Below are 22719 nucleotides of genomic sequence, written 5' to 3'. Positions count from 1 at the left end.
TATCTGGTATAGCCTACGTATATTAACTGTAGAGACCGTGTCGTTATTCGGTAATTATACTGTTAGGTGGAAGAATGCTCTGCATCACATGTTCTTCCAGACCAGCCTGTGTTCATTACTTCATAATTCCCCATATCTTTGCTTTTACATAAATTTACTACAAAAAGGGCTCTCTATTCCGTATTAGTAAACTAGTAACCAGGGCCACACTGCTTACTAGTTTTAGAGGAAAAGGATAAACCTTCTACGCCGTCACAAATGACAAGCGAGACTCTAATCCAGCAACTTTTCAATAATAATAAAACACAACAACATGCTTTTGATCACTGCCTGCGAGCCATTAAAAAGCCGAGGGCAAGCTGCAGCTTGTTTAAAGACAGAGGGAGTCAGGACCGGGATAATACGACGGATGTAAACGTAAGATCCATTTAAAAATGGAAAGTGTGCGAGGAAGAGACACCGAGGCACGCTGTGAGAGCCTGTCATCACTTGTTGATAAGCGGCGGAGGTTTTTGTGCGCCGAGCAGCCCTTTTATGGGGGATGTATTCTCCTCGTAGCCGGCGAGTGCACAGTATCTCCATCACTGTGACACGCTCTGGTGAGGAGGCTGTGAGGGCTCTGACGTGCGTCAAAGCAGGAGGACATTTTTTGCACATTGCTGCGGACTAACAGAGCTTGAGTCGCGGCCGGCGCTCCGCTGTTTACTGGGGCATTTAGTTCTCTGTGACCGGCAGTGCGCACACGAACTCCCAGCAGCGTGGACATCTGATCGGAGGAGGTGGGAGGGTGAGGGACGTCGAGAGCAGAGAGAATGCGAGTGGGATAAAGGTGACGCGGCTGCGATGAGTAACCATGCTAGTGCTAGCATCCTGACGTGGGGTAACCAGGCAACAGGCCAAACCCACGTCGCACCACCCCTCAGGGGTGGATTCAGTCGGGGCCAAGAGGGAGAGACATCGAGAAAAATTAATTGCTGCCTTAATAAAGAATACAAGGTGGATCGTGCGGTTGGTAGCTTAATCCAGTAGTTGATCAACACAAACTATGGCAAAAATACATCATTCCCTAAATAACCATCTCTCCTGACGCTCAAATTCAACATCTGTGCTACTTACCAACAATGCAGCGGAAAGCCAGGAACGTTACCCCAACCTTGAGGCAAATCTAATCCTGCCTAGGAGACAGATATTAGGCCCGGAAGCGAACTTTAATAACCTCACATGTGAATAAGACATCCCCACATGTCGAGTCAGGGCTGGCTCACTTATTCTCTGATCAGAATTGTTCCCGATCTCAGTCAAAACTTGCACCACCGCTCATATTTATAACACGTTTCGCATTTCCAGTCTCATCTGCTTAATGACAAACACGGGGTTTCTCAGAGGGCCTTATTTACACCAAATACATTCTAACATGTGACAGTGCACAGATGACACGGTTGAGGTACATTTAGCTGCTTTAGTTTCAAGGCGCCGCTCTCGACAGCTTAACAGGATCAGGTGATCAAAACCGAAGGAATCGGGAGATTAAAATATTTTCTCGTGTAATTTCTCGATGTGGGGCAGGGACGCGACGTAAAGCGGCCCACATGGGCACACGCAGCCGCAGCCACATCAGTTGAACTTAGATCAAAGCCAGCTGCTGACACAAAGAGCGCAGATTAGTAGGGAAGGTTGGGCTTAAAATTATAGACGGGGCTTATGTTTTAAAAGGGAGCAATCAACTCCTGTTATAATGGTACATTGAGAGGAAGTCGTGTATGGAAGGCAGTAGATTTTTTTTTGACGTGTTTTGTTCCATAATAAAGATTAATTTACACTGTTATAAATTCTTATTTCTCATTAAATTAAACCAAAATTCTGTGAATATGCATGTCTTGTTTAGTACTCCAGTGTCATCAAGTCATCACACTTGTGTTAGTTCGGACCAGAACTGGCCTCCAGACGACGTGCAATGTCACAAATGGCGCTGGCATGTACGCGCCTCACATCCAGACTTTATCCAAGCTCTTTTCCGAGGAGCATGTTGAAAACAGTCCTCTAGTGTCTAGTAACAAAGCCCAAAGCACATTTTTGAGGGGAGGGGGACTTTTGAGTATTAATATCATGCAGTGGCTGTTGAAAACAACTTGCAGACAGGCTTCAGACTAAAACAACAACATGTGACCAAACCTTTATTTGTGTTCTGGTTGTCTTTCTTCTACAAACACGTCTGATGTGCAGACCAGCCCCTCATGTTTCACTTGATGCAGACCAAGCACTTGAAGAGAGGGCACGGTGAGGTCATTCATTCTCACTGTACTGAAACAGACTAGAGTTTCTAGGTTTCCACCGTGGCCCTGATGTGTTACAGCTTTCTCTGGCTTCCCATGAAATGCTTTCATGTCTAATGGAAATCATCTTTAAGATTGGTTCTGGTCTGCTCAAAAAAACGTTATAAAGGCCTACTTCCTCAAAAAAGAAAAAAGAAAAAAAAGACGTAACCTTTCATTATAGTAAATCTCTCGGATATTCACTGACCTTTGCAGAAGATTTAGCAATGCCTCTCAGAAATACCTCCATGATATTACTGAGAAACAGGTGGCCTCCTCCTCTTTTACTTCTCTTCTTTACAACCACCTGTCGCCAATGATGCTTTAACCACCAGTGTGTCCACAGAATAAAATCTAATGCTGACAAGCTGTAAATTTTTACAAAGCAAATGAAATAAACAACGACCAGATGGAATATATACCATTTATGTTTTTCTTTTCTTCTTCCCCCCAAACCATCCATGCCTGTTTTACACGGGCTGCTGTTCAGGTTAATGCTAACGGACTGGAAGTCACAGTTTAACCACCTGGCGTTATTTAACCGCAGCATTAGAGTCCATACACACAGCCACCAAGATCATTCATGCAGCCTAATCTCACTCACCTGGCCTCTCGAATCTCGAAGGAGTTTCTTTTTTCTTTTCTTTCTTTTTCTTTTTTTTTTTTTTTCAAAGTCGAGCCATGAAATATTCCCCACCGAGATCCTTTCGGTTAAATTGAAAGTGTCGACTGAAAACTTTCGCCGTGAATCAAACAAACACTCGGCCGTGCTGCGTTTAAGCACAGCGGCTGGAGACGCGGTCAGTCCTCTGCTGACTGAGGACTGCCGCTGGGCTGGACGACACGGCGTCTCTCCCTGGTTTGTTGACACAGCAGCGACCCCTGTCGGTAGCTCTGTGCACCACTGCTGTGCACGGTATAGTTGATCATGCTGCATTCGTACAAATGTGGATGTGGAAAAACAAATTCTGTTGTCATTAATGCCATTATACTTACTTAAATTTAACCGATATTCAGGTTATGTGAGTACAGTGCACATATATTGTTTTAATTATACACTGAGTATGCAATACACGACAATAAAAGTGCAGAGTTTCAACTAAATATATATTTTTAATATGTTTATTCCAAGACGGTTTGGGTTCTTTTCTGTACGGAGTTTGCATGTTCTCCCTGTGTCTGCGTGGGTTCTCTCTGGGTACTGCGGCTTCCTCCCACCATCTGAAGACATGCTTGTTTCTAAAATAGCCATAGTGAGTATGAGTGTGAGTGTGAATGGTGGTTTGTCTCTCTGTGTTAGCATGCCATAGACCGGCGATCTGTCCAGGGTGTACCCCGCCTCTCGCCCGATGACAGCTGGGATAGACCCTCCAGACGAGAAGCGTCTACATAAGATGAGATTATTTATTACCTTCACAAACACCTTACCCTTAAGAAGCTTCCAGAGACTGCTGCCAAACAAAATTTCGTTGTTTCGTTGCAGTGACAAAGTATTTCTAATACAACCCATTTAACATACAAAATAACACCAACTTGGCAACAAATCGACAAAACTTACAGTGTGCAGAATATTTATTATAGTGCAATATGTTTGAAGTATTTTTATACACTGGTGTCTGCAAATAATCATTTTATTACTTTATTGTTCTATTCTGCATATAGTAGCTGTTGCTGAGTCAGTGTGACTAAATTTCAGTGGGTGCTGGTGGGCGGCATCAGTAGCTAGTCTATATTTATAGATGAAAAGGTAACTGGACGGCTATGAAGACCTCCACATCAGGAGCTCTTGCTTGATTTGGGCTCTCTGTGTTTACTCTGGTGTTCAGTAGGTGGATTGTTCCGTCAGTCTGAGATCAGGTGTTCGACTCTTTGCCTTGTGCTCAGGATCGTTGCACTGCTGAGTGACGAAATGGCATCCAATGAGTTTTTGAAGATTGCTTGTGATTCCGTTTGTGCATCAACATCACTTCTGTTGCTTCCATCAGAATGGAAATTAGCACTACATGCAGGTCCCACTGGCATCTAGACAATACATACAATGAAAGTTACAATATTCTACAATGTCTGAGTCATTTAGTCCTCAGCCACCTTCCCAGTGATCCTGTACGCCTCCGTGGGCCCGTGCTCTCCACATGTCAGCTGTGTCTCTTGGCTCTCCGGCTTCTCCGTCACATCTGTAACATAATCTCAGGCAAACAAACGCTTGTGACAAACGTATTTGACATACTGACAAAGCAAACATCTTCCTTCATTTGTTCAAAGAGATGGATTCGAAACCAAACAGTAAAAGTGTAACACACCTGTTTGTCCACTGTCTCCTGGCTCGTTTCTCTTGTGCTTGTGCGAGGGAGCGTAAAGGAAAATAATGGCGAAGACATACAGGTTCCACATGCCGTAGATCCCCGTGAGAAAGGCGCTGTGGACTTGGAGAGTGTAGTCGCCCAGGTGCCAGTGACCTTCACTGACCTGGGGACAAAATACAATTCCTAGGAGCCCCAAACAATAAAAACACACATCCTGTGTCCATACAGAGAGTTGATACTTACTTGATTTAAGATGAAGAAGGTGACGGTCATGGCCGCGCACGCGAGAGTTACTAGCATCAAAAACTTAAACCTGAAAATTCTACCCTGCCAAAAAAAACAAACGAGCGAGTATTGAATTGGGATTTAATGATTTCATTTCCGTTTCTGATTTAGATTTTAAACCAATCCAACCTTGTAGTGCAGCCTCCTAGCCTCTGGCATGGAAGGAAGCTGTTGCATTTTCCCACCAATGTTCCTGAACACACGACACACCATGTGACACAGGGAGAAGAAATATAGACAAATGGAAATCCCCGCCACACTAATGAAAGTAATCTGTGATTGCCATCAAGGAAAAAAAAAGCTAGAATGCCTTTGAGCTGAGTGGTAAACATGTTTACGTGACATTTTATACGGCAGTATTAATATCTGAAGGATACTGAAACTTTTGTCCCGAATTCTGATGCCCACACACTGTAGAAAGGATTGCTCAAATAAACTCCCCTTGGGTAAAAGAGGGAAAGGATTACCATTTTATAAAAGTGTTTTAAGTTGTAAAAGACACCAAGAAATAGGTCGCGTACCTTTCGCTCAGGTCAAATATGAGAAGAATAGACGAGCCAAACATCACAAGTCCAACCTGCCACCAGTATGCCGAGAGCCGATTCCTCCGACTTTGGTCCTGAAGGATTTGTTATTTGGAGAAAAGGAAAAAAAAAGCACATTAACTTAAAAACAGAAAAGTGCGAGGAAACGTACAGCTGAGGAGAAGAATTAGATGTCGACCAAGAGGTGTTCGCCGCAGAAGATGATCCAGAAACAGAAGAGTGTGGAGTAGAAAGCGCCCTGCTGGGCGTCTTCAAGCAGCGACGTCCACTTCCACTCGAAGCCCATCGACAGCCACTCGACCGGCACATTCAGGAAGGTCATTGAGATGCCCAGAGCAAAGATGACTCTGAAAAAAAAAGCAAACAGATAACGTAAACAGCCAAACGAGTACTCTACACAATACAAGTGCTTACTTCTGCTCTAAAAAGACAAGCAACTCTTTCTCTTCTCTGCTTCAGGCACAGTATTGACCTAGTTCGAGGCAATCGTGCACTTTGGATTGAAGAATTTTCATTTCCTGCGCATGAAACCACCGAAGTGAATCATTTTCTACCTCTCCAGTGCAGGCCAGAAGGCGTGCCTGTGGCTTTTAGTTATCCCACAAATCTAAAAACCTAAAAGCACTGGAGCTGCATTGCATAACTTCACTTTCTGTTTTTTTTTTAAAAAAAAGATGGTGGTGTGTGCAGATGCAGAAGCTGTGTGGAAGTGTCCAATATAAAATGAAACATAATTAAGGCTTTATGGAACAATCTGATTATTTCTATTATGCACTATTTCAGATGTATATTAGCGATTATATGTATATTAGCGCTTATCCATCTTATTTTAGGACCATTCAATGATATTATGAAACATATTATGTAACATGTAAATTATAAGTGCGGGTTTTGGAATAACCTTTTGTGTAAATGCACTCATATCATAATTTCTAGCACTTATTATAAAAAGTCAACCGGATGATCATTTTGTGAGGTTGTAGTTTGTGGTGTGGATAAAATTAAACACTAAAGTGCAATTTAGCTCCAGTCCAATACAATTAAACAGCAATTCAAACCACAGCCCCCACAATGAAACAGTTAAATCAACAGCTCTCAGTTATTTGAAACCAATGCTGAATAAAATACTCATGAAGCTAAGATTTAGGGAAGGAATGTTTTCACCGGTTAGTGAGTGTATTATGCATCATCAAATTGGTATGAAACACTTACTTGGTACCTTTAACTCTAAAATATAGCAATATTTTCGAGTAGCTACACATTTAAGCGAAGTGTGATTAACACGTTCTGCCTTACTGAGACGTACTTTTCCAAAAGGATGGGTCGCCTCGCCATGAGACGGATCCTACGCCAGTACCAGGCTGTGGCCGCGCACACCCAGGGGCTGAACACAGTCTTCATGCTGATCCACACTTTAGTGAATCCTCCATTCTGGTGGATCCCCTTAGAGGGAGAGGCACGTCAAATATTTGAACGTGACACATGCAAATAAAACGCACAAAATCAAGGAGTTAAACTCACCACAAGATGAATGTCCTTTATTTCTCCAATGCCGGCGTTGACCGTGTCATTGACCGGCAGACGCAGGTTGATTAAAAAATACCTGTGGGCCACGCTCCCCAGCTCCATGAATGGCACGGGGTCACAGCGGTAAAAGCGGCCCTCGTTTTCATACGTCTGCAAAAGCACGGGATTTTACTAAGTCACTTAGCTGATGCATTAAATGCTGTCATGCAGGTTTTACCTTGGGGACAGCCAGTGTGCATCTGAGCGGCCTTTGTTCCACTGAGTGGAATTTTGCGGTCCACTCAGACATCAGATCATCCCTGAACGCCAGACGAGCATCAATGGTGACGACGGCGCCGTCTTCTACACAGACGGGTGGGGGTGGGGGCGGAGGGGGGGCATCACTCAGTTTGTTATACATCCACAACTGTACCTGGGAACTACATTATTTGCATTACTGACAACAAACCCGAGACGCACTTCTTACCAATCGGATTTATCATTTTGAAAGCGATGTCGAACTGCAGGACAGCCAGCATATACTGAAACCAGGGGCTCATCTCCTTGTCGGGGAGAGGCACGTGAACGGCAAAAACGATGTCGTTGGCGTCCAGAGTCTTTGCCAGAGGCTCATCGAAACTGTGGATCTGCTGGCACCGATTAGAACCCCACGGCATGAGCCAGACGCTCGTCCTGTGGCGATTAATGCATTTTGTGGCCAAGTAATGGATTGCACTGGTTGGACTGGGAGCTATGGCAAAAAAAAAAAAAGTTCTTAAAAGACTGTTAAAAGCTTATTTATATTTTTTGTAACTAGATTAAAACATAATAAGATGTGTCCACTTACCAATTAATGCTCCAACCAGAATGGAAAAAACTTGGAAGAGCAGAATAAAGCAACCGAACACGACCAACTTTTTTGTGCTCATGCTCTCTATGATAGCTCCCGCCATTTCCAAGAGTTACTTTGAAAAAGAAATATATATGTGGGTCCTGACAAAACAAAGTGCTGCAGCTTGTTCACCTGCTCGCGCACATCTGACCGTCCTAATAGCCTGCCTCAGACTTCACGGTGAAACAGAGCGTGTGCAGGGGTGAGGAGGGGGCTGTTACAAGATTGAAAAGAACGTAGAGCGTGTGTCTATAAAACAGGCTTCCTTTATTGCTTAAAGAATACAACTTTGTAGTATAGGCAAGTGAATGTGTATCACAACTAGATTACTTGTCTTTACACTGAGGACTGACCACAGTCACAATGCAAATGTTTGATACTGCAACTGAGGAGAAGGGAAATAACAAATTCGGCCTGGATATCAAAGCATTTTACAAAGTTATCGGTTAATCACTGCTTATACTGATCCGTAGTCAGCAACGTGAATTACAGTAGCACCTACACCTTTTTTTAAAAAAAATCTGGGCTGTTAGTCTGTCCGCTATCTTTGGTTCTATGAGACAAATATATTCCATTTCTCGAAGGTGTAGCTAATTACCAATACTGTGGGTGGTTCAAGGTAGAAGGAAAATGCAACATAAAGTACATTGAGTTAAAATTAAACAAAATATCCATTTATTTCTCTACTTAATAGAACAAATTCAATATTCACATCCCCTCAAACAATCCACTGTTGTACAAATATACCAGTAAGGGAATTAGGAAACCCCTTTCTGTAAAAATGACCATCTAACACCAAGAAAGGAGGAATCGGATGCTCTGAAATTACTCAAGAGCAGTTCTCCCAAACCACTGACTGTGATCAAGAACTATGGATGACTTAAACAAGCTATCTGGTGCGGTACCTGAAGGAGCAAACTCTTGCTGCATTTACCACCAAAACCCATCCACATATGCCAGACAGCGTTTGCCTTCAGTGTGTCAACAGCACACCCAGAACTCTACAAAGAACTCACAACATAATATCATGACAGTATTAAACAGAAACAACTAAAAAGGGGGGAGAAATGGGATTAATCAAAAACTTCAGACGTCCAATCCAAATCATTTTCAGGTACTGTTATCTGAACGTGTGGCTATCTTGAAATCCCCCTTCATCTTTCTTTTCACTGTCCGTTCCAAATGTGCATTTCCCATGTTTCGCAGATGTATACCAGCAGTCATATGCGTCTCATGTCTCTAACGATGACAGCACTGGGAGATGTTTTTTTTTTTTGTGCCAACACTGTCCCAGGAAGGGATTCGGACAAGTTGAACGGTGTCCGGGGATCACATGTCGTCCTCTTCGTCTTCATCTTGAGAGGAACCGGCCTGTTGGGCTGCGCTCGCAGACGCTGCTGCCATCTGTGCCTGCTGGGCAGCCTGCTGCATCTGCAACCACTCCTGCTGGGCGAGCTCTGCCTGCTGCTGCCGTGCCTGCGGAAACGCAGATAGGACAGATGTGAGACGAGGCAAAGGCGAATGAGGAATTACATTTCAACAAAAGAGGTTTGATGTGTAATTAGAAATAAAGTACTTTATTTTTTTTCAAACTTATATATAGACATGCAAGGAATATCGTGTGCAGTTGTCTGGCAGATGGAAACCTCAAGAGCAAAAATGCATGTTAAATTGTCCAATATCATAATTCCTATAAATATGTTGCCATGACAATTTAAACATAAACTCATGACGCAAAGGCAAAATTTTGCTGTTGTTGTTCCAACAGTAAGACATTCACTGAGAGTTTTGAGATCAACTGCCCTGTACTTTTTCTTAAGGGGCTACATGTGCTTAATCTGTGAGAGACAAGCTTTATTAAATTATTATTATTAAATGTGAGCTCTTATATGTCTATGTAAAACTTTACGTTTGTCAGTTAGTTGTTTCTACTATTAAGAACCAGAATTGCATTGAAAAAAAATGGGCCTTGCCCAAACTAGAATAGAATAGAAAACTTTTATTGTCACTGTACAACAGACGTACTGTAGCACAACGAAATTACACTTATGGCTGAGATGCTGCAATGAGACTGAACCATCAGTCAACAGTTGTGTGTAGCCATAACATGCCCAACTAGTCAACTTTTTAATCTGTCACAGAGCAGCAGCTGAGCCGATCACTGAGACACCAGATCGCTTTGCTGGAACATAACATTCAAATGATGCAAATTTTGCATCGAGCCTTTCCTGCAGGCGTTCATACAAACAAAACTAGTCCAACCAGGTTGGGAAGCTGCACTCCGTCTAGACGGTTTACCTCTATGGAGTAATAAGTGTTTTCATGGGGCCCTGAAACTACCATGCTTCACTTCTCAACAGAGCGTCTTCCTGCTCAAGCTCATCAATCTCATTGGTGCGTGCAGCCTTGCACATTGTGGTAATGGCTTATCTTTTCACACCTTGGCAAATAGTTCCTGTTGTTGTCTTAGGAGCTCTTCCTCCGGGATGCCCAGGTTCTCCAGTCGAGAGCTGGCCTTCCTCCTCTTCAGGGCTACGGTTTTACACTCCTGCAGGACGTCTTTCACCTCTGTGATGTATGATGCGAAACCGAGGCTCTCGAGGGCTGTGGTTTGAAAACAAGAGGCGAAAGTGTATTAATTACTCTCTGTGGTTTTAACACAGACACACCCCTTTCAAGCAGTAGCCCAGTCCCCACAAATGCATTAAGGCCAGAGCGAACAAGGACCAGGACCCACCGTTGATGACATGCTCGGGAGAGATGGTCTTCTTGTCGGACTTGTTGCATATTTCATTGGCTTCCGAGGATATGAGGTGGATGAACTCTGTGCAACAGTTCACCACTAGCTCCCTGGCGTCGTTAGCCACTCGTACGTTGGGGAGAGTTTCTTTTATCATCTTGTTGATAGCTGCTCTCGGGATGGTGAGGTCGTCGTCGTTCCCAGAGGAAGAAGCCATCGTGGCAGGCGAACTGACCACAGACCAAGAAACAGAAACTCCGGTTACTTGACCTGAGAGGTCGTCACCGGAATCGTGAAATGACTTTTTTAGTCAATGCAGCTGAAGTAAACCGCCCAGGTCAAGGCAGCGTCAACACCACTTTAATGTCATGAAGCAATGAGACGTTTCCTCAAAGTTAGCCGGCTGCCTGTCTTGCTAACAAAGCTAATAGCTAGGTGTACGTGTCAAAACAAACGAGACGCGGTTTCTCCAGACCGGCGCTTTAACGGGGAATGTGACCGGAAATTAAATGTGCAAGAAGCGCTAACGCACAAATAACAAACACGTTAATACTGAGAAAACGTTTGGCTAGCCAGCTACCGGGCTAGCTAGTAGCTGTGGTCCCTGAGCCAGGAAGAAGAGTGTGAGAGCATGGCTACGGCTAGGCTAACAATGAAGTAGTAGCCCTCTGCATATGCAATGAATAGCTGGATTTACGGGGATGGCGGACAGCACAAAACAGCAACAACACTGCTGGGTGCTCTAACTGGCATCGCCAAGTAAACCAAACATTTTAAACAAACGGATAGGGAGTAGCGGTAAATTTATATTTTGATATTCTGCCCAACATTAGCCTAAAATTGCCCGGATGCAACGTCAGCGACAAAGAGCCGGAAGCAGCGTGTGTCTCCAGGAGCTGTTTCAAGCCGCTGGACAAGTAGTTACCGCCATCTAGCGGTCACTTGGTGTAACATGTTTATATTCTATCATACTTTAATCTTCTGTCCTTCTCTATTGTGCTGTGTGCTCAGCCCAGCTCTCTTCACTCTCCTCACACTGTTCACACAAGACTGTTGTTTTATCTGTTGTACTATCACAAACACGATTTTGAAGTTTGCTGATGACACCACCGTGGTGGGTCTCATCTCGGACAATGATGAGATCCATTACAGAGACTTAGTCTTGGTCTTCAAACACTGCACCCTTGTTGAAGACCAACACTTAGACACATTTTATGTGTGATTTAGACTTCCATCAAAATGAAAATTTGGTGCAATGGCTTGGCGCACAGCAGGAATACTAAACAGAAACCGTATACACAGGCATATGAATATAATATTCAAAACTTTGTATAAAAAAAGATAAATATACGATAAAGAATAAATATATTGCACAATACTGTTTACAAGGGGGAAAAACAATAGCACAGAGGTGGAAGTAGACCAGATAAGGAGGATATATGTATATTTCTACAGCACTATTTTATATTATATTATTTTATTTTATTTATTTTATATTTACACTACTTTAGTCAGGAGCTACCCCCATTACATTATGTACACTCATAATAATAACAATAAATGTGAATCTTGAATATTGAGCACTAGTAAATAGTGCAATGTAATATGATATTTTAATTCTCTCTTAGTTAAAGTCCACTTGCGTGAGACTCAGAGCATAACAGCTGAATCCCAGATTAGACCATGTGTGAATATCTTCCATAATCCACTCTCACAAACACAGTATGTCACTAATTGGATTATAAAGTAGTACATGATTTTAATGAATCACTTCTAAATGTCAGTGCTTAACAGGCTTCAAACCCTGAGCTCTCAATGACACTCGATAAGTTTATGAATTGCTTCATCAGATGCATCAATTGACATTGCCACAGCTTTGCTTACTACAGACATATAGTGTAATATCAGGATTAAAACTTAAAGAAGTTATGAGGGCCAGCTGGACGTACCAGGAAGTGGATTAAGACAAGCACTAGACACTTCCAGACAGATATGAAAAGAGACCGCCACCCTCCATGATATTTAATTTCTTTGTTTATTTTATCACTTTGTCACAAATGTACTTCCGCTAAAAATAAAACAATGGGGAAATACTAGAAAGCCATGCATGGTTAAAAGCAATAGAACGAAAACTCAGTTGCCCTCTTTTTTGTCCAAGGTAAAGCTCTTTCGGCTTCTCCAGCGCAACAGCTTGAGGAAGTTCAGGCTGGCGTTGAAGACCTTGTCGTGCTCGAACACCATTTTGTAAAATGTGTCAATCGGAAGGTCACCATTGGGGTCGGCATATTTGAGTGTGGTCATGGGGGTGTAGAGAGTGTTCGTCTGATGCCGGAAAGGGGGATTATCCATGGTGATGATCTTGTGGGTGTGCTAGAGAAAAAAGAAAAAAGAAAATCAAAGGATTAACATAAACCGGAGGTGCAGACAACGACCCCATCATTCTGTGGCTGAACAATACCACACCTCAGCAACGTCCTCAGCCGTCTGCCCGAGGGTTTCGAAGATTTGGTTGTAGTTCTTCAGATAGATGTTTGTGAACATGTCGGCTGTGACTTTATCAGCGTTGCTGAGGTCAGTCTTCATGCCCTCCTCGTAAACCTTACGCTCGAACTCTGTTATCACCGGACCTGGCTCTATCAGGCTGATGCTAAAGAAGAAGTACAAATATAATTACTCACAACAGGAATCATAGTCTAAATAACAAAGAAACCAAATAATACTTTTAAAACATGTCCACTGTGTTAAATGCACAGTTTACTCCAGTCCCATTTGAAACCATCATGTTCATGGTTGTACCCTCTGATATTCATGTCATGCTGCGTTCGAACTTGCCTAAAACCTCAGTGTGCTATGATGCCGTTTGCCATGCCATACTTTGACAGGCGCATTTTACTCTTAATGGTGCAACAGAGTCTTGTGCAATGCAACTGCACAAATTCAGACACATTCAGGGAGTGGTGTGCAGGTATTTTCACGTTAGCCCGTAGGAAAGCGGATCCCAGCTTTGCGGATACATTTTGAATTCTCATCCGAAACGACCCATACAAAATGAAACTCGGTTCAGCGGCAAAGCAGGATCAGTGTCTTACTTCAGATTGAACCTCAGGGCTTGTACTGCTAAGCTTTCGCAAAAGCCTTCCACTGCAAACTTGGATGCCGCGTAGACGTCGTTGAATAAAATTCCTAAAACACAGAAGTACACAATTAGACACCGTGTAGTAACCAAGACGCTCTAATGGCAAAGAGCTCTGGCCGTGCTCACCTTGAATGCCCATGACGCTGCTAATCACCACAATATGGCCTTTTTTCCTCCGCTTCATGTCAGGTAGGATTTCCTTCAGCAGTCGCACAAGCCCGAAGAAGTTGGTGTCCATGACCGTCTTCATCTCATCAATAGACTGACACTCGATGGGTCCAATCAGACCCATCCCAGCATTACTTACTGTAAGGAATTCAAGTATGGTGAGTATGGTATACATAGATACAAAGAACTAAAAAACACATTCGTAATAATGTTTTCCGTATGCTTTGAATGAATTTACTTACTAAGAATGTCCACTCTGCGCTCAGGCAGGCTGTCCACGCAGGCTTTGATGGAGTCCTCGTCACACACGTCCAGCTGCTTGATCTCCATGGTCCTGCCCAGGGTCCGACCCGCCGCCTCAACCAGGGGCTCAGCCTTACTCAGGTTCCTCATGGTGGCGTAGACTGCAACAAATGGGATTCATTCCAAAACAGCGGTGTTGTTTTTGCTTGTCTCAATGAAAGAAAACTAACAAAGTACGGAATAAATAGTAACGCAAACAACATTACTAAAAGACTCCTGTTTGTGTTTGATTAACCAATGCAATGGATGCAGTCGAACTGCATTTATGATGTTTAAAGCCTTGGAAATTGACAGCTGGCGATGTCTCAGCTACTCAATCCGTAATCCCTAGTGTGTCTATTTCTTCCACAGAAAGTAGTTCCAGTGAAAGCTGTTGACAGTGAATAGGTGGATTATCCAGGGTCACCTGGACATTGTTTGGGGGAAAGAGAAATTGTTGCCCCTTTTTTGGCACCAGGTCAAGTTTCTCAAGTTAAAACCTTGAAACTCTGCACATAAAGTAAAGAATATCTACATGGCTATGACTATAACTATAATTAGTATTATTACGGCTGTATTTTCAGAGGTCAGTTTTATTGTTGAATATACATCAACAAGAGCTGGGTTTAATGTTTTAAGTTTAGAGGTTGTTTTTCTCACCAAGGTTTAGATTAGATAAGAGACTGTCTGGGCGTAAGCTTTGGATTGGACCCTGAAAAAATGCCCTATTTACAGTACAAAACAAATTACACATCGTAAATTAAGACAAACATAGAGTAGTGCACATGAATGCAACTCTACTCTTCGAAACCGGAGCCATTCTCATTCTATTTAGTACAGATGAGAGTTGCTAAATTAGACGAATGCAGAAAGGAAGTATGAATATGAGATCATTACATAATTAACTCTCATGCCTTTTCAAAAAATTACCTTCCTCTCGTGACGTACCTTCCCCCTCACCGACTCCTGCCACCTCTATTAACTTTCATATAGTCTCTCAGTTCTTAAATTACCACTTTCTCCCTTTAATTTCTTGTGCTACTTTCACGCAACTCTTTCATGCAGCTGTCCACTACACAACAACTTTAGACCAAGCCTTTAAAATTTTTTACCCATGAACCTCTTCTTCTCATCTTTTGCGATGCGGACAGCCAAAGCGAGGCCAATCCCCGAGGAGCAGCCGGTGATGAGTACCACCTTCTGGTTCATTGTGCCTGGTTGCTGTTTGTCTTGCAGCTCCAGCCGCAGAGAATGAGAGGGAACAAAAGATAGGGAGGTGGAAGGTGAACTGGAGGCGCTTTTAAAGCCCTCTCCTTAATCCACAGGTCTGCAACTCAGCAGAAGCCTTGTGCACATGGCCTGAAGATTACCACTGAACGTGGCCTACTCATGGTCCTGCGGCATAGTGAGGATTTAAGCTAATGATAACAAGTCGATCGTTGCCGTGAAATGGAAGAGGAGGAAGCAATCAAAGCAAAATCTTGCTAGAATAAAAAAGCAGAATCTGAAAATGGCAATATGTTTTTATTAAAGTTCATGATTTCTCAACCGGGGCTATAAAGAATCACAATTTACTGAAACAATAGTGTGCGACGGTACCTCAGCTATAGAGCTTATTTTTTTATTTTTAGATAATTCTAAGGCCACATACAACTTGTTGCAAATGAAAGAAGGTAAATGAGGAACAAAGAACAATCTGGAAACCGTGTGCACAAATGTATGGATTGTTTTAATTGTAAAATGTTGAGTATTTTCTTATGCATATCTTTGAATCTTCGTTGTGATACTCCCAAAACACACAACTTGGTGTTGAGCTGAGCACGTCAGTGTTGCAAAATAGTGTAAGTATTTATTGCTTAGTGCACCTACACGGAAAGACGTAGATGTTTGAAATTCTAAGCTCACGATATCCTAAATGATTATGATTACGTAAAACCAGCAATGCATGATAAGCATTCAAATTTCCTGGATGTTCTGCAGATGCTACGTCTTTGTGTTTTCCCTAGTTAGGCTTTCTTGATAGAGGCTTGCATGAACTTCAAAAGATCTTTGTCCCACATCTTGGGGTCCCAAGCGAGGAACCAGCCGGTGAAAGTGAGCGGCTCCTCCCCCTGCTTGATGATGGTGATGGGGACACCGCGGCGGCCAGAGGGGTCTGAATTCACATACTCTTGGGCTGAAAGGAAAGTAAGGGCACATATGCAAACTGAAGTCTTTTTTTTTTCTTTTGTTTCTAATAATTCAGCTATTCTCACCAATCTTGGATGATCCAGCTTTCTCCGTCTCATTGGCATCTTTGCCGATCCAGACAAAGATCTGGTGGGAGAAACAACCGAAGGGATTTAGAGCCAAGAAAGCAATAAAAAATGATATTTACAAGCGTCATCAAATGTATTAGCATACCTGATCCCATGTATCCAGAATCATGACATCATCAGTTGCCAGATCGACCTGTGTGAAGTCACCGGGGACCTCCTCTGCCTAAACATTGAGTAGCACACGGATTGTTGTAAGATAAGTTCATATCCGGAAAAAAAACAAAAACAAAAAAAACACTATTAAATTAAAACATGAATACTCACAATCAGCCTGCCAGTCTTGTTGGAGCAACCGAACAATCGTGGGGGTCTGATTATTTTCTGCAGGGTCTTGGAGGTCTGGTAGTCCCCCTTCCCACCCAGCGCTGTCCAGAAATCAGCTGGCAACAAGGGAAAGTTCACGGTTTAACACAGGAAATATTTTACTATTTTACAGCGTATTTGTTTGACACTCACAGGGCTCCTTGGTCTCCTCCACCTCAGTGGGACTTCCTCCAAGCAGGCCGGCAACGTACTTAGCTGCAGTCATCTCTTCCTCACTTGCTCCTTTTCCCTTCCAGATGAACAGGGAGCTGGGTGACTTCAGCACGAACACATCGTTAGTGTTCAGGGAGGAGGCGGTGGGTGCCACCTGGGTCAGTCAGCAAGAGAGGAAGAAACGTTGTTTTTTTAACTATTCACCGGAAAACATTTTTTTTATTTCACACGCAGCGTAATAAATGAGGCTGACCTCAACAGCTCGTGTGGCTTTGGTGGAGCTCTTGCGGATGTGGAAGAGCCGCGTGCTGCCAGGCGCGCTGTCGCCAGACTCACGAGAGGTGCCACCCAGGTGGATGACCAAAGGGTTGCTCTTAAACACGCTCACGAGGTGAGGAGGTTCTTGCCCCTGGGTGACCCGAACCTGCAGAGATACAAAGTCATGGGGGATCAGAGCCGTCCCCTAAAGCTTGACTGGCAGAGGTTGGTCATTACAGGAATAGTTCCAGTGAGTACTTGCTCAGTCATACCGCTTTCCTGCAGCCAGCAGCGGGTTAGCTTAGCTTAGCATAAACAGGGGAAAACAGCTTGTCTGGTCTTGTCTGAAGATAACAAACTCCCTATTTCACAATAATGTATACCAGGGTGGCTGTTTAACCATTTCCATTTTTGCCAAGCTGACTAGCTTCTAGATTTAGCTTCATATTTTATACAAGCAGAAAGATCTGAACAATGGCATTGTTCATCTCACTGCCATAATGCATAGCTTTCCTTAAGTTCTGACCTGCTCCTTTAAAGACAAGCTTACTTAAGTCTTACCTGTGTAGCTACTCCACCCATGCTGTCGTCCAGGTTGACAGTGAGAAAGGCGGAGGCAGCCAGTTCATCCTGAGTGCACTTCTGCCCTTGCCTACAGCAAAGACAAAGGATTTATACAAATGTGCAACGAACGGTGACACTCACACTGTCAAGCTTGAAAATCAATTTTGGTTTACCAATCAGGCAGTTATATATTATTATTATTATAAGTCTAAAATTGTCCACATGTTTTTTGAGTGTCCAGGTTTTCCTAGTTTCAGCTACGCATGGGGGAGGGTAATATCCGTCTGTTCACCAGTCTGTCAGTCCATCGTGTTGGCTCTGACTGAAATGTCTAATTGCTGGATGCATATTCATGCTCCCCAGAGTGATTCTTATTGATGGCCGGTGATCAAAAATAAGAACAAACCAAGAGCCAAGGAGAGATAGATAAATCCGACAAAGCTTAAAAGGTTTGACCCACCAAGTGTAGATGATGTGCTTCTCTCTGCCTCCATCATTGTAAGAGTACTGCACCAGGTAACAGTCACCTCCAAAGAACTGTCCATAGGTGGATGGGTCCACAGGTACCTTATCGCTTCCTTCCACTCGCCAGATCTACACACAACCAAACAATGTCACAATGCACGTTGATATTTGAATAAGTGAATATAAAGCCTGATTGTAGTCAAGTTGACTGTCGCACCTGGACTTTCCCAGATCCATCATCCACCATGCCATGCTGGGCTGCCATGATTTTGTTGCTGTGGAGCTGCGAGGAGTCAAAGGGAATCTGCTCCACCTTGGCAATGCGACCAATAGTGTAGACCTGACCTGGGGTTGCCGCGCCTTCCAACCATTTGAAGAAGAACTGTTTGAACATGGTGGTCTCAGCCCCCGCTGGTATTACTTGGACCTGTTTGTGGCAGACATGCACAAAATAAAAAGTTAAAAAAAAAAAAGTATATCAATTAATAAGACAAGATAGTACAGATGGAGTTCAGGTTGCAGACTTTCATTACATAACCACATTACCTGAGTTTTCCTGGAGTAATTGTGATCTTTGATGAACTTGTGTGCTGCAGCCAGTGCTGCTTTGCGCTCATCTGCATTCGCATTCCGCCCTGCAGTGTGGAGCGTGTCATACAGATGTCAAACTCTGATAAAATCTGTTTCAGTGAGTCAGTTGTTGTCAAATAGCGAGGAACCACAGAGCAACAAAATATCAAACGGTTGCAAAAAAATAGTGGCTGTTAAAAGCTTAAATACCTTTCCAGACAAATATGTTATTATCTCCTCCATTGTCCAAAATGTAGCATTCATTCTGGGAGAGCATGTCTTGTTTGAATGGGTTTTTATCAGCCACCAAAGTTGTTTTCATGGAACCGGCAGCATCAGAAATCTAGAGAAAAGTGAGAGCTCTTAAGATGCTGCAATATTTATTCACATTCATTCAGATGACATTAATCAGTTATGCAAAATAAAAAAAGTCTCATAAGTGGTACCACTGTATGTGTGTGTGTGTTTACCAGATAGAGAGAAGCCTGGTTCTTTTTGGTCTTTTCGGCAGTGGTATCACAGCCTCCTGCAGGAAGCTGAGGCAAGGGTCCGAGTTCCTAACAATATGCACAGCATTGTACTTAACATCCTTCCTGGCACCCAAATGAGCAATACAAATTCAGTCGCAAACGTTCACAGAGAAGTTCTGGATTAAAAACAAGCCTCACTTTAATGACAGCTTCTGGCTCGGAACCTTCGTCGATCCTGTGCACCGTGGCGCGGCCGTTTCGCTCGGTGTCGCGGATGTCATTGGCCATCTGAGTGGTCCTGAGGCGCTCATAGCGATTGCTTTCACTTCCAGACCAGTGGTAGATGTCCTGTCATATCACAAGGAGGAGAAGAAGAGGAAGAAGAAAATGAAGCACAGCAGTGCAACACTTGAAACCTACTATTGATGTCAAATGCTTTTGAATGTGCGGTCCCTGTTCCAGATCACCTTTCCCAGGTCAATGATGAAGCAGTCTCCTTTGTTGAAGCTATCCCAGCTCAGGTCCACCTCTACAGCTCTGACTGTCCGACGGCCTTTAACGTGCAGCAGGCGCTTGACATTCATGTCGTTGGTCACCACATGCTGGAAGCCTGAGGCCACTCCACCTTTCTGTAAAAAAACATTCAAACTACTCTATGAGCTGCATAGAATGTATAGTATACTGTATATGTGCATATTTGCACTTCATAGAGTTGGAAGAGAAGACCGACGTTACCCTAATGTGTGTAGCCTTGTTTTCTTCCTAAGAATCTTTCCAATGGTGCAAAGTAAACGCAAATCTACTGGTTTGTTTACAGTGTACAATAACCAAATCCTTCTCATCAAGATGGAAACGTAACCAGCTGCAAATCTAGGAAGTCAATGGTCCACAACCATTCTAGCCCACAGTTGGGGTTTTGCATGTGTCATTTTTGGTACAGATTTAACAAAAGGGAAACTTGAACTGCGGCTATTTTGCGATGATGAGGATTTGCTGCCCGGCATTAAGATGGTGTTCAGTGACTATAAAAAATGGTAAAACCAAGGAGAACTGGATATTGCATTACAAGATGGCCCCAAGTTGCTCAGTGGAACATATGTGGGAAATGTTGCATCCTCCTTGAGGTGGTCATCACACATCTGCAATTTTAACCCAGTGCTATCAGTCTAGTGCCTAGTTCTGCCTCAGAAATTGCTCAAATAATATTGGGTGATTTCAGGATCAAAATCTGACTTTAAGAAGTGTTATTTTCCACCCATGAATTCAGAATATCTGAAAAGTGATGGAAGTGATGTTCTGGTATCAGTCATCACTTGTCAACTGCAATAACATTGTTGGCCACTTGACTGTATCATTTCATTTTCCATATGGGGAGGTAACTGTTGGAAAACAATCATGGAACATATTCACTTGAAGCTATATTTCTATTCCTATCTGCAGTGATGTTGGTGGTGCACAGGAAGATATAATGGTTTCTTAGAGCTCTTTTGATGTTGTGGTAACAACATAATAACAGATCACGTTAATCAGCTAAAATCCTCTTGAACTCAGTAAAGGAGCTGTTCAGAAGAAGATTGGTATTTTAATTTGCACAGCGTGTTGTACTAAAGCACAAGGCTAGCCTGACCTGTTTTCCAGTGGCCTTCTTCAGCTCATAACATCTGCAGCCATTTGGTGTTTTGGCACTAAGGCAGAATGTTTCTGCATGACTTGTTTGCTGGTACAAACCTTCCATGGAAACCTCCTGCGGAAAACCCCAGGGAGAAATCTACCACAACTCCAAACAGCTCCCAAAATAGCATTGTTAGTCCTACTCATCATGCAAACATGACACCTGTAGGATGGGTCATTAAACAGCTTTCTCTGATAATAAAAAATAAATAAAATTTTGTATATGCATAAAATTGTGTTTAATGAAAATGATTTATATGACCATGGAAAAGGTGTGCATGCATATTTCACCTTGTATTTGATGCCAGCCTTGAAGTAGCTCAGAAAGGTGAGTGACTCTTGGTTTTGGAACTCATTGAACTGTATTGGAGCTCCACTGAGGTGTTCATCCAGCTGAGTAATGAATATGGCGGCGGCCCCACTCTCATCCTGGGTAGCTTCATCACCTGCGGTGTAAAAGATCACAGCAAAAAATAAATAAATAAATAAAAATAATAATAATAATAATAATTAAAATGCCTAAAAAATTATGGAGAAAGAAATTAAATTTAATTAAATTGTGAGCCACAAAATTCAGATTATCAGCAAAGAATGCCATACCAATCCATGAGTGAACATTGTAGGAAGGAGCCGGGGTGGTGAAGAGCACGATGTAAGCGTCTCCGATGAAGAAGTCTCCATGGAGTTCAGTAGGGACTGGTTTCAAATCCATTTTCTCTACACGCCACACCTGCAGGCCAGGCTTCTTGCCTGCAGTCGCAAACTCTTTGTGTGCCATGGTGCTCAGGGGCTAAGAGGAGGCATGTCTTAATTAAAAAAGTAACCTTTTAAGTCACAGCAAAGGATTTGCCTAGTTTATTTTAAGCCACGATAAACTGATTTTGGGTCTGAAACAGTTCGTTGGATAAAGTAAGCAATTTGATTGCCTCATCTCAAGCTTGAATAAATTGCATTGTTGTGTTGCATAGTTATGCACATTACAAAGCACCAAAAAGTTCACGCCTACCACCCACCTTTACAATGGTGAATTACCTTATCTTTATTTCATTTCCATTAATGGTTCTCAGTTTTCCCAGAACGCAGTGATCACCCTGTATGTATTCTGCAGCATCTGTTGCTTAACCTGTCATACGGGTCCCTGTTCTGATTTATAGAATTATCCTGATTGAAGGAAATCCTCAGGGTGTGTCCCCTGCAACTATTGTCAAACTACAAGGCAGAGTGGAATGAAGAGCCACTCCCCACCTGCGAGACAAGCACTTTGTGTTTTCTGGTAATGTATGTAATTATTATCCTGTGTAGATCCCATCCAATGGTGGAAAATTATGGCATATTATCATCCTAGAAACAACTGCTTTAAATATACTGATGAACTTCTTCATCCTAGATGAAGATATACGAGTGCATTCCGTGTTTGTCCTGATCATGAAAAAATATTCCCAACTATTTTATTACATTTTGAAGCAAAAGCAGGCACATCTTAACTCGTCAGTCTTGCAGAGACATTTTGCAAACATTGTGTTAAAAGCTGCATCAATTTAGACGGCATAAAAAGAGGCTGCTGGCAGAATATATATATAAAAAGTTTCCATTACCTGCTGAGGTGCAAAGACAGATGCTGGGTGTGTAGAAGCTGCGCCGCTGCTCTTCCAGTTCTCCGCACGGACTTGCCTGCGCGCAGATCGGGCTATATAGGCAGAGCAAACATCCGCGTTCAGAGGGAGAGGCGTGTCCGGCCGCATCCTCACCCAACCCAC

General features: G+C 42.9%; 4 protein-coding genes across 4 annotated transcripts; all 4 read right to left on the bottom strand.

Annotated features, from left to right (window-relative positions):
- Positions 1-2960: 2960 nt before the first annotated feature.
- On the bottom strand, positions 2961-7949 carry LOC125009847 (protein wntless homolog). The gene is made up of 13 exons (XM_047588067.1): positions 7799-7949; positions 7439-7702; positions 7190-7314; positions 6967-7122; positions 6752-6888; positions 5624-5792; positions 5422-5519; positions 5278-5341; positions 5030-5173; positions 4859-4942; positions 4613-4778; positions 4401-4486; positions 2961-4209 (listed from the first exon to the last, which is right to left on the bottom strand). The coding sequence occupies exons 1-13, from the start codon at positions 7902-7904 to the stop codon at positions 4135-4137; spliced, it is 1674 nt and encodes a 557-aa protein (XP_047444023.1). The 5' UTR covers positions 7905-7949; the 3' UTR covers positions 2961-4134.
- Positions 7950-8091: 142 nt separating this feature from the next.
- On the bottom strand, positions 8092-11465 carry dr1 (down-regulator of transcription 1). The gene is made up of 3 exons (XM_047587859.1): positions 10581-11465; positions 10284-10447; positions 8092-9319 (listed from the first exon to the last, which is right to left on the bottom strand). The coding sequence occupies exons 1-3, from the start codon at positions 10798-10800 to the stop codon at positions 9173-9175; spliced, it is 531 nt and encodes a 176-aa protein (XP_047443815.1). The 5' UTR covers positions 10801-11465; the 3' UTR covers positions 8092-9172.
- A 1134-nt stretch (positions 11466-12599) lies between these two features.
- On the bottom strand, positions 12600-15426 carry zgc:109982 (uncharacterized protein LOC553564 homolog). The gene is made up of 6 exons (XM_047587853.1): positions 15282-15426; positions 14130-14291; positions 13846-14025; positions 13673-13766; positions 13047-13230; positions 12600-12953 (listed from the first exon to the last, which is right to left on the bottom strand). Exons 1-6 carry the CDS (start codon positions 15376-15378, stop codon positions 12717-12719), a joined length of 954 nt encoding a protein of 317 aa, XP_047443809.1. The 5' UTR covers positions 15379-15426; the 3' UTR covers positions 12600-12716.
- Positions 15427-15674: 248 nt separating this feature from the next.
- scinla (scinderin like a) lies at positions 15675-22719 on the bottom strand. The gene is made up of 17 exons (XM_047587852.1): positions 22558-22719; positions 21563-21752; positions 21254-21408; positions 19759-19920; positions 19490-19639; positions 19292-19378; positions 19032-19164; positions 18798-18886; positions 18469-18678; positions 18247-18380; positions 17784-17874; positions 17218-17388; positions 16944-17118; positions 16752-16867; positions 16573-16650; positions 16425-16485; positions 15675-16345 (listed from the first exon to the last, which is right to left on the bottom strand). Exons 1-17 carry the CDS (start codon positions 22702-22704, stop codon positions 16176-16178), a joined length of 2319 nt encoding a protein of 772 aa, XP_047443808.1. The 5' UTR covers positions 22705-22719; the 3' UTR covers positions 15675-16175.

This window comes from Mugil cephalus, chromosome 6, assembly GCF_022458985.1.
Source record: "Mugil cephalus isolate CIBA_MC_2020 chromosome 6, CIBA_Mcephalus_1.1, whole genome shotgun sequence".
In the NCBI taxonomy this organism is placed as follows: domain Eukaryota; kingdom Metazoa; phylum Chordata; class Actinopteri; order Mugiliformes; family Mugilidae; genus Mugil; species Mugil cephalus.
The sequence above is the reverse complement of the archived record's forward strand: the minus strand, read 5'-3'. Positions and strand labels throughout refer to the sequence as shown.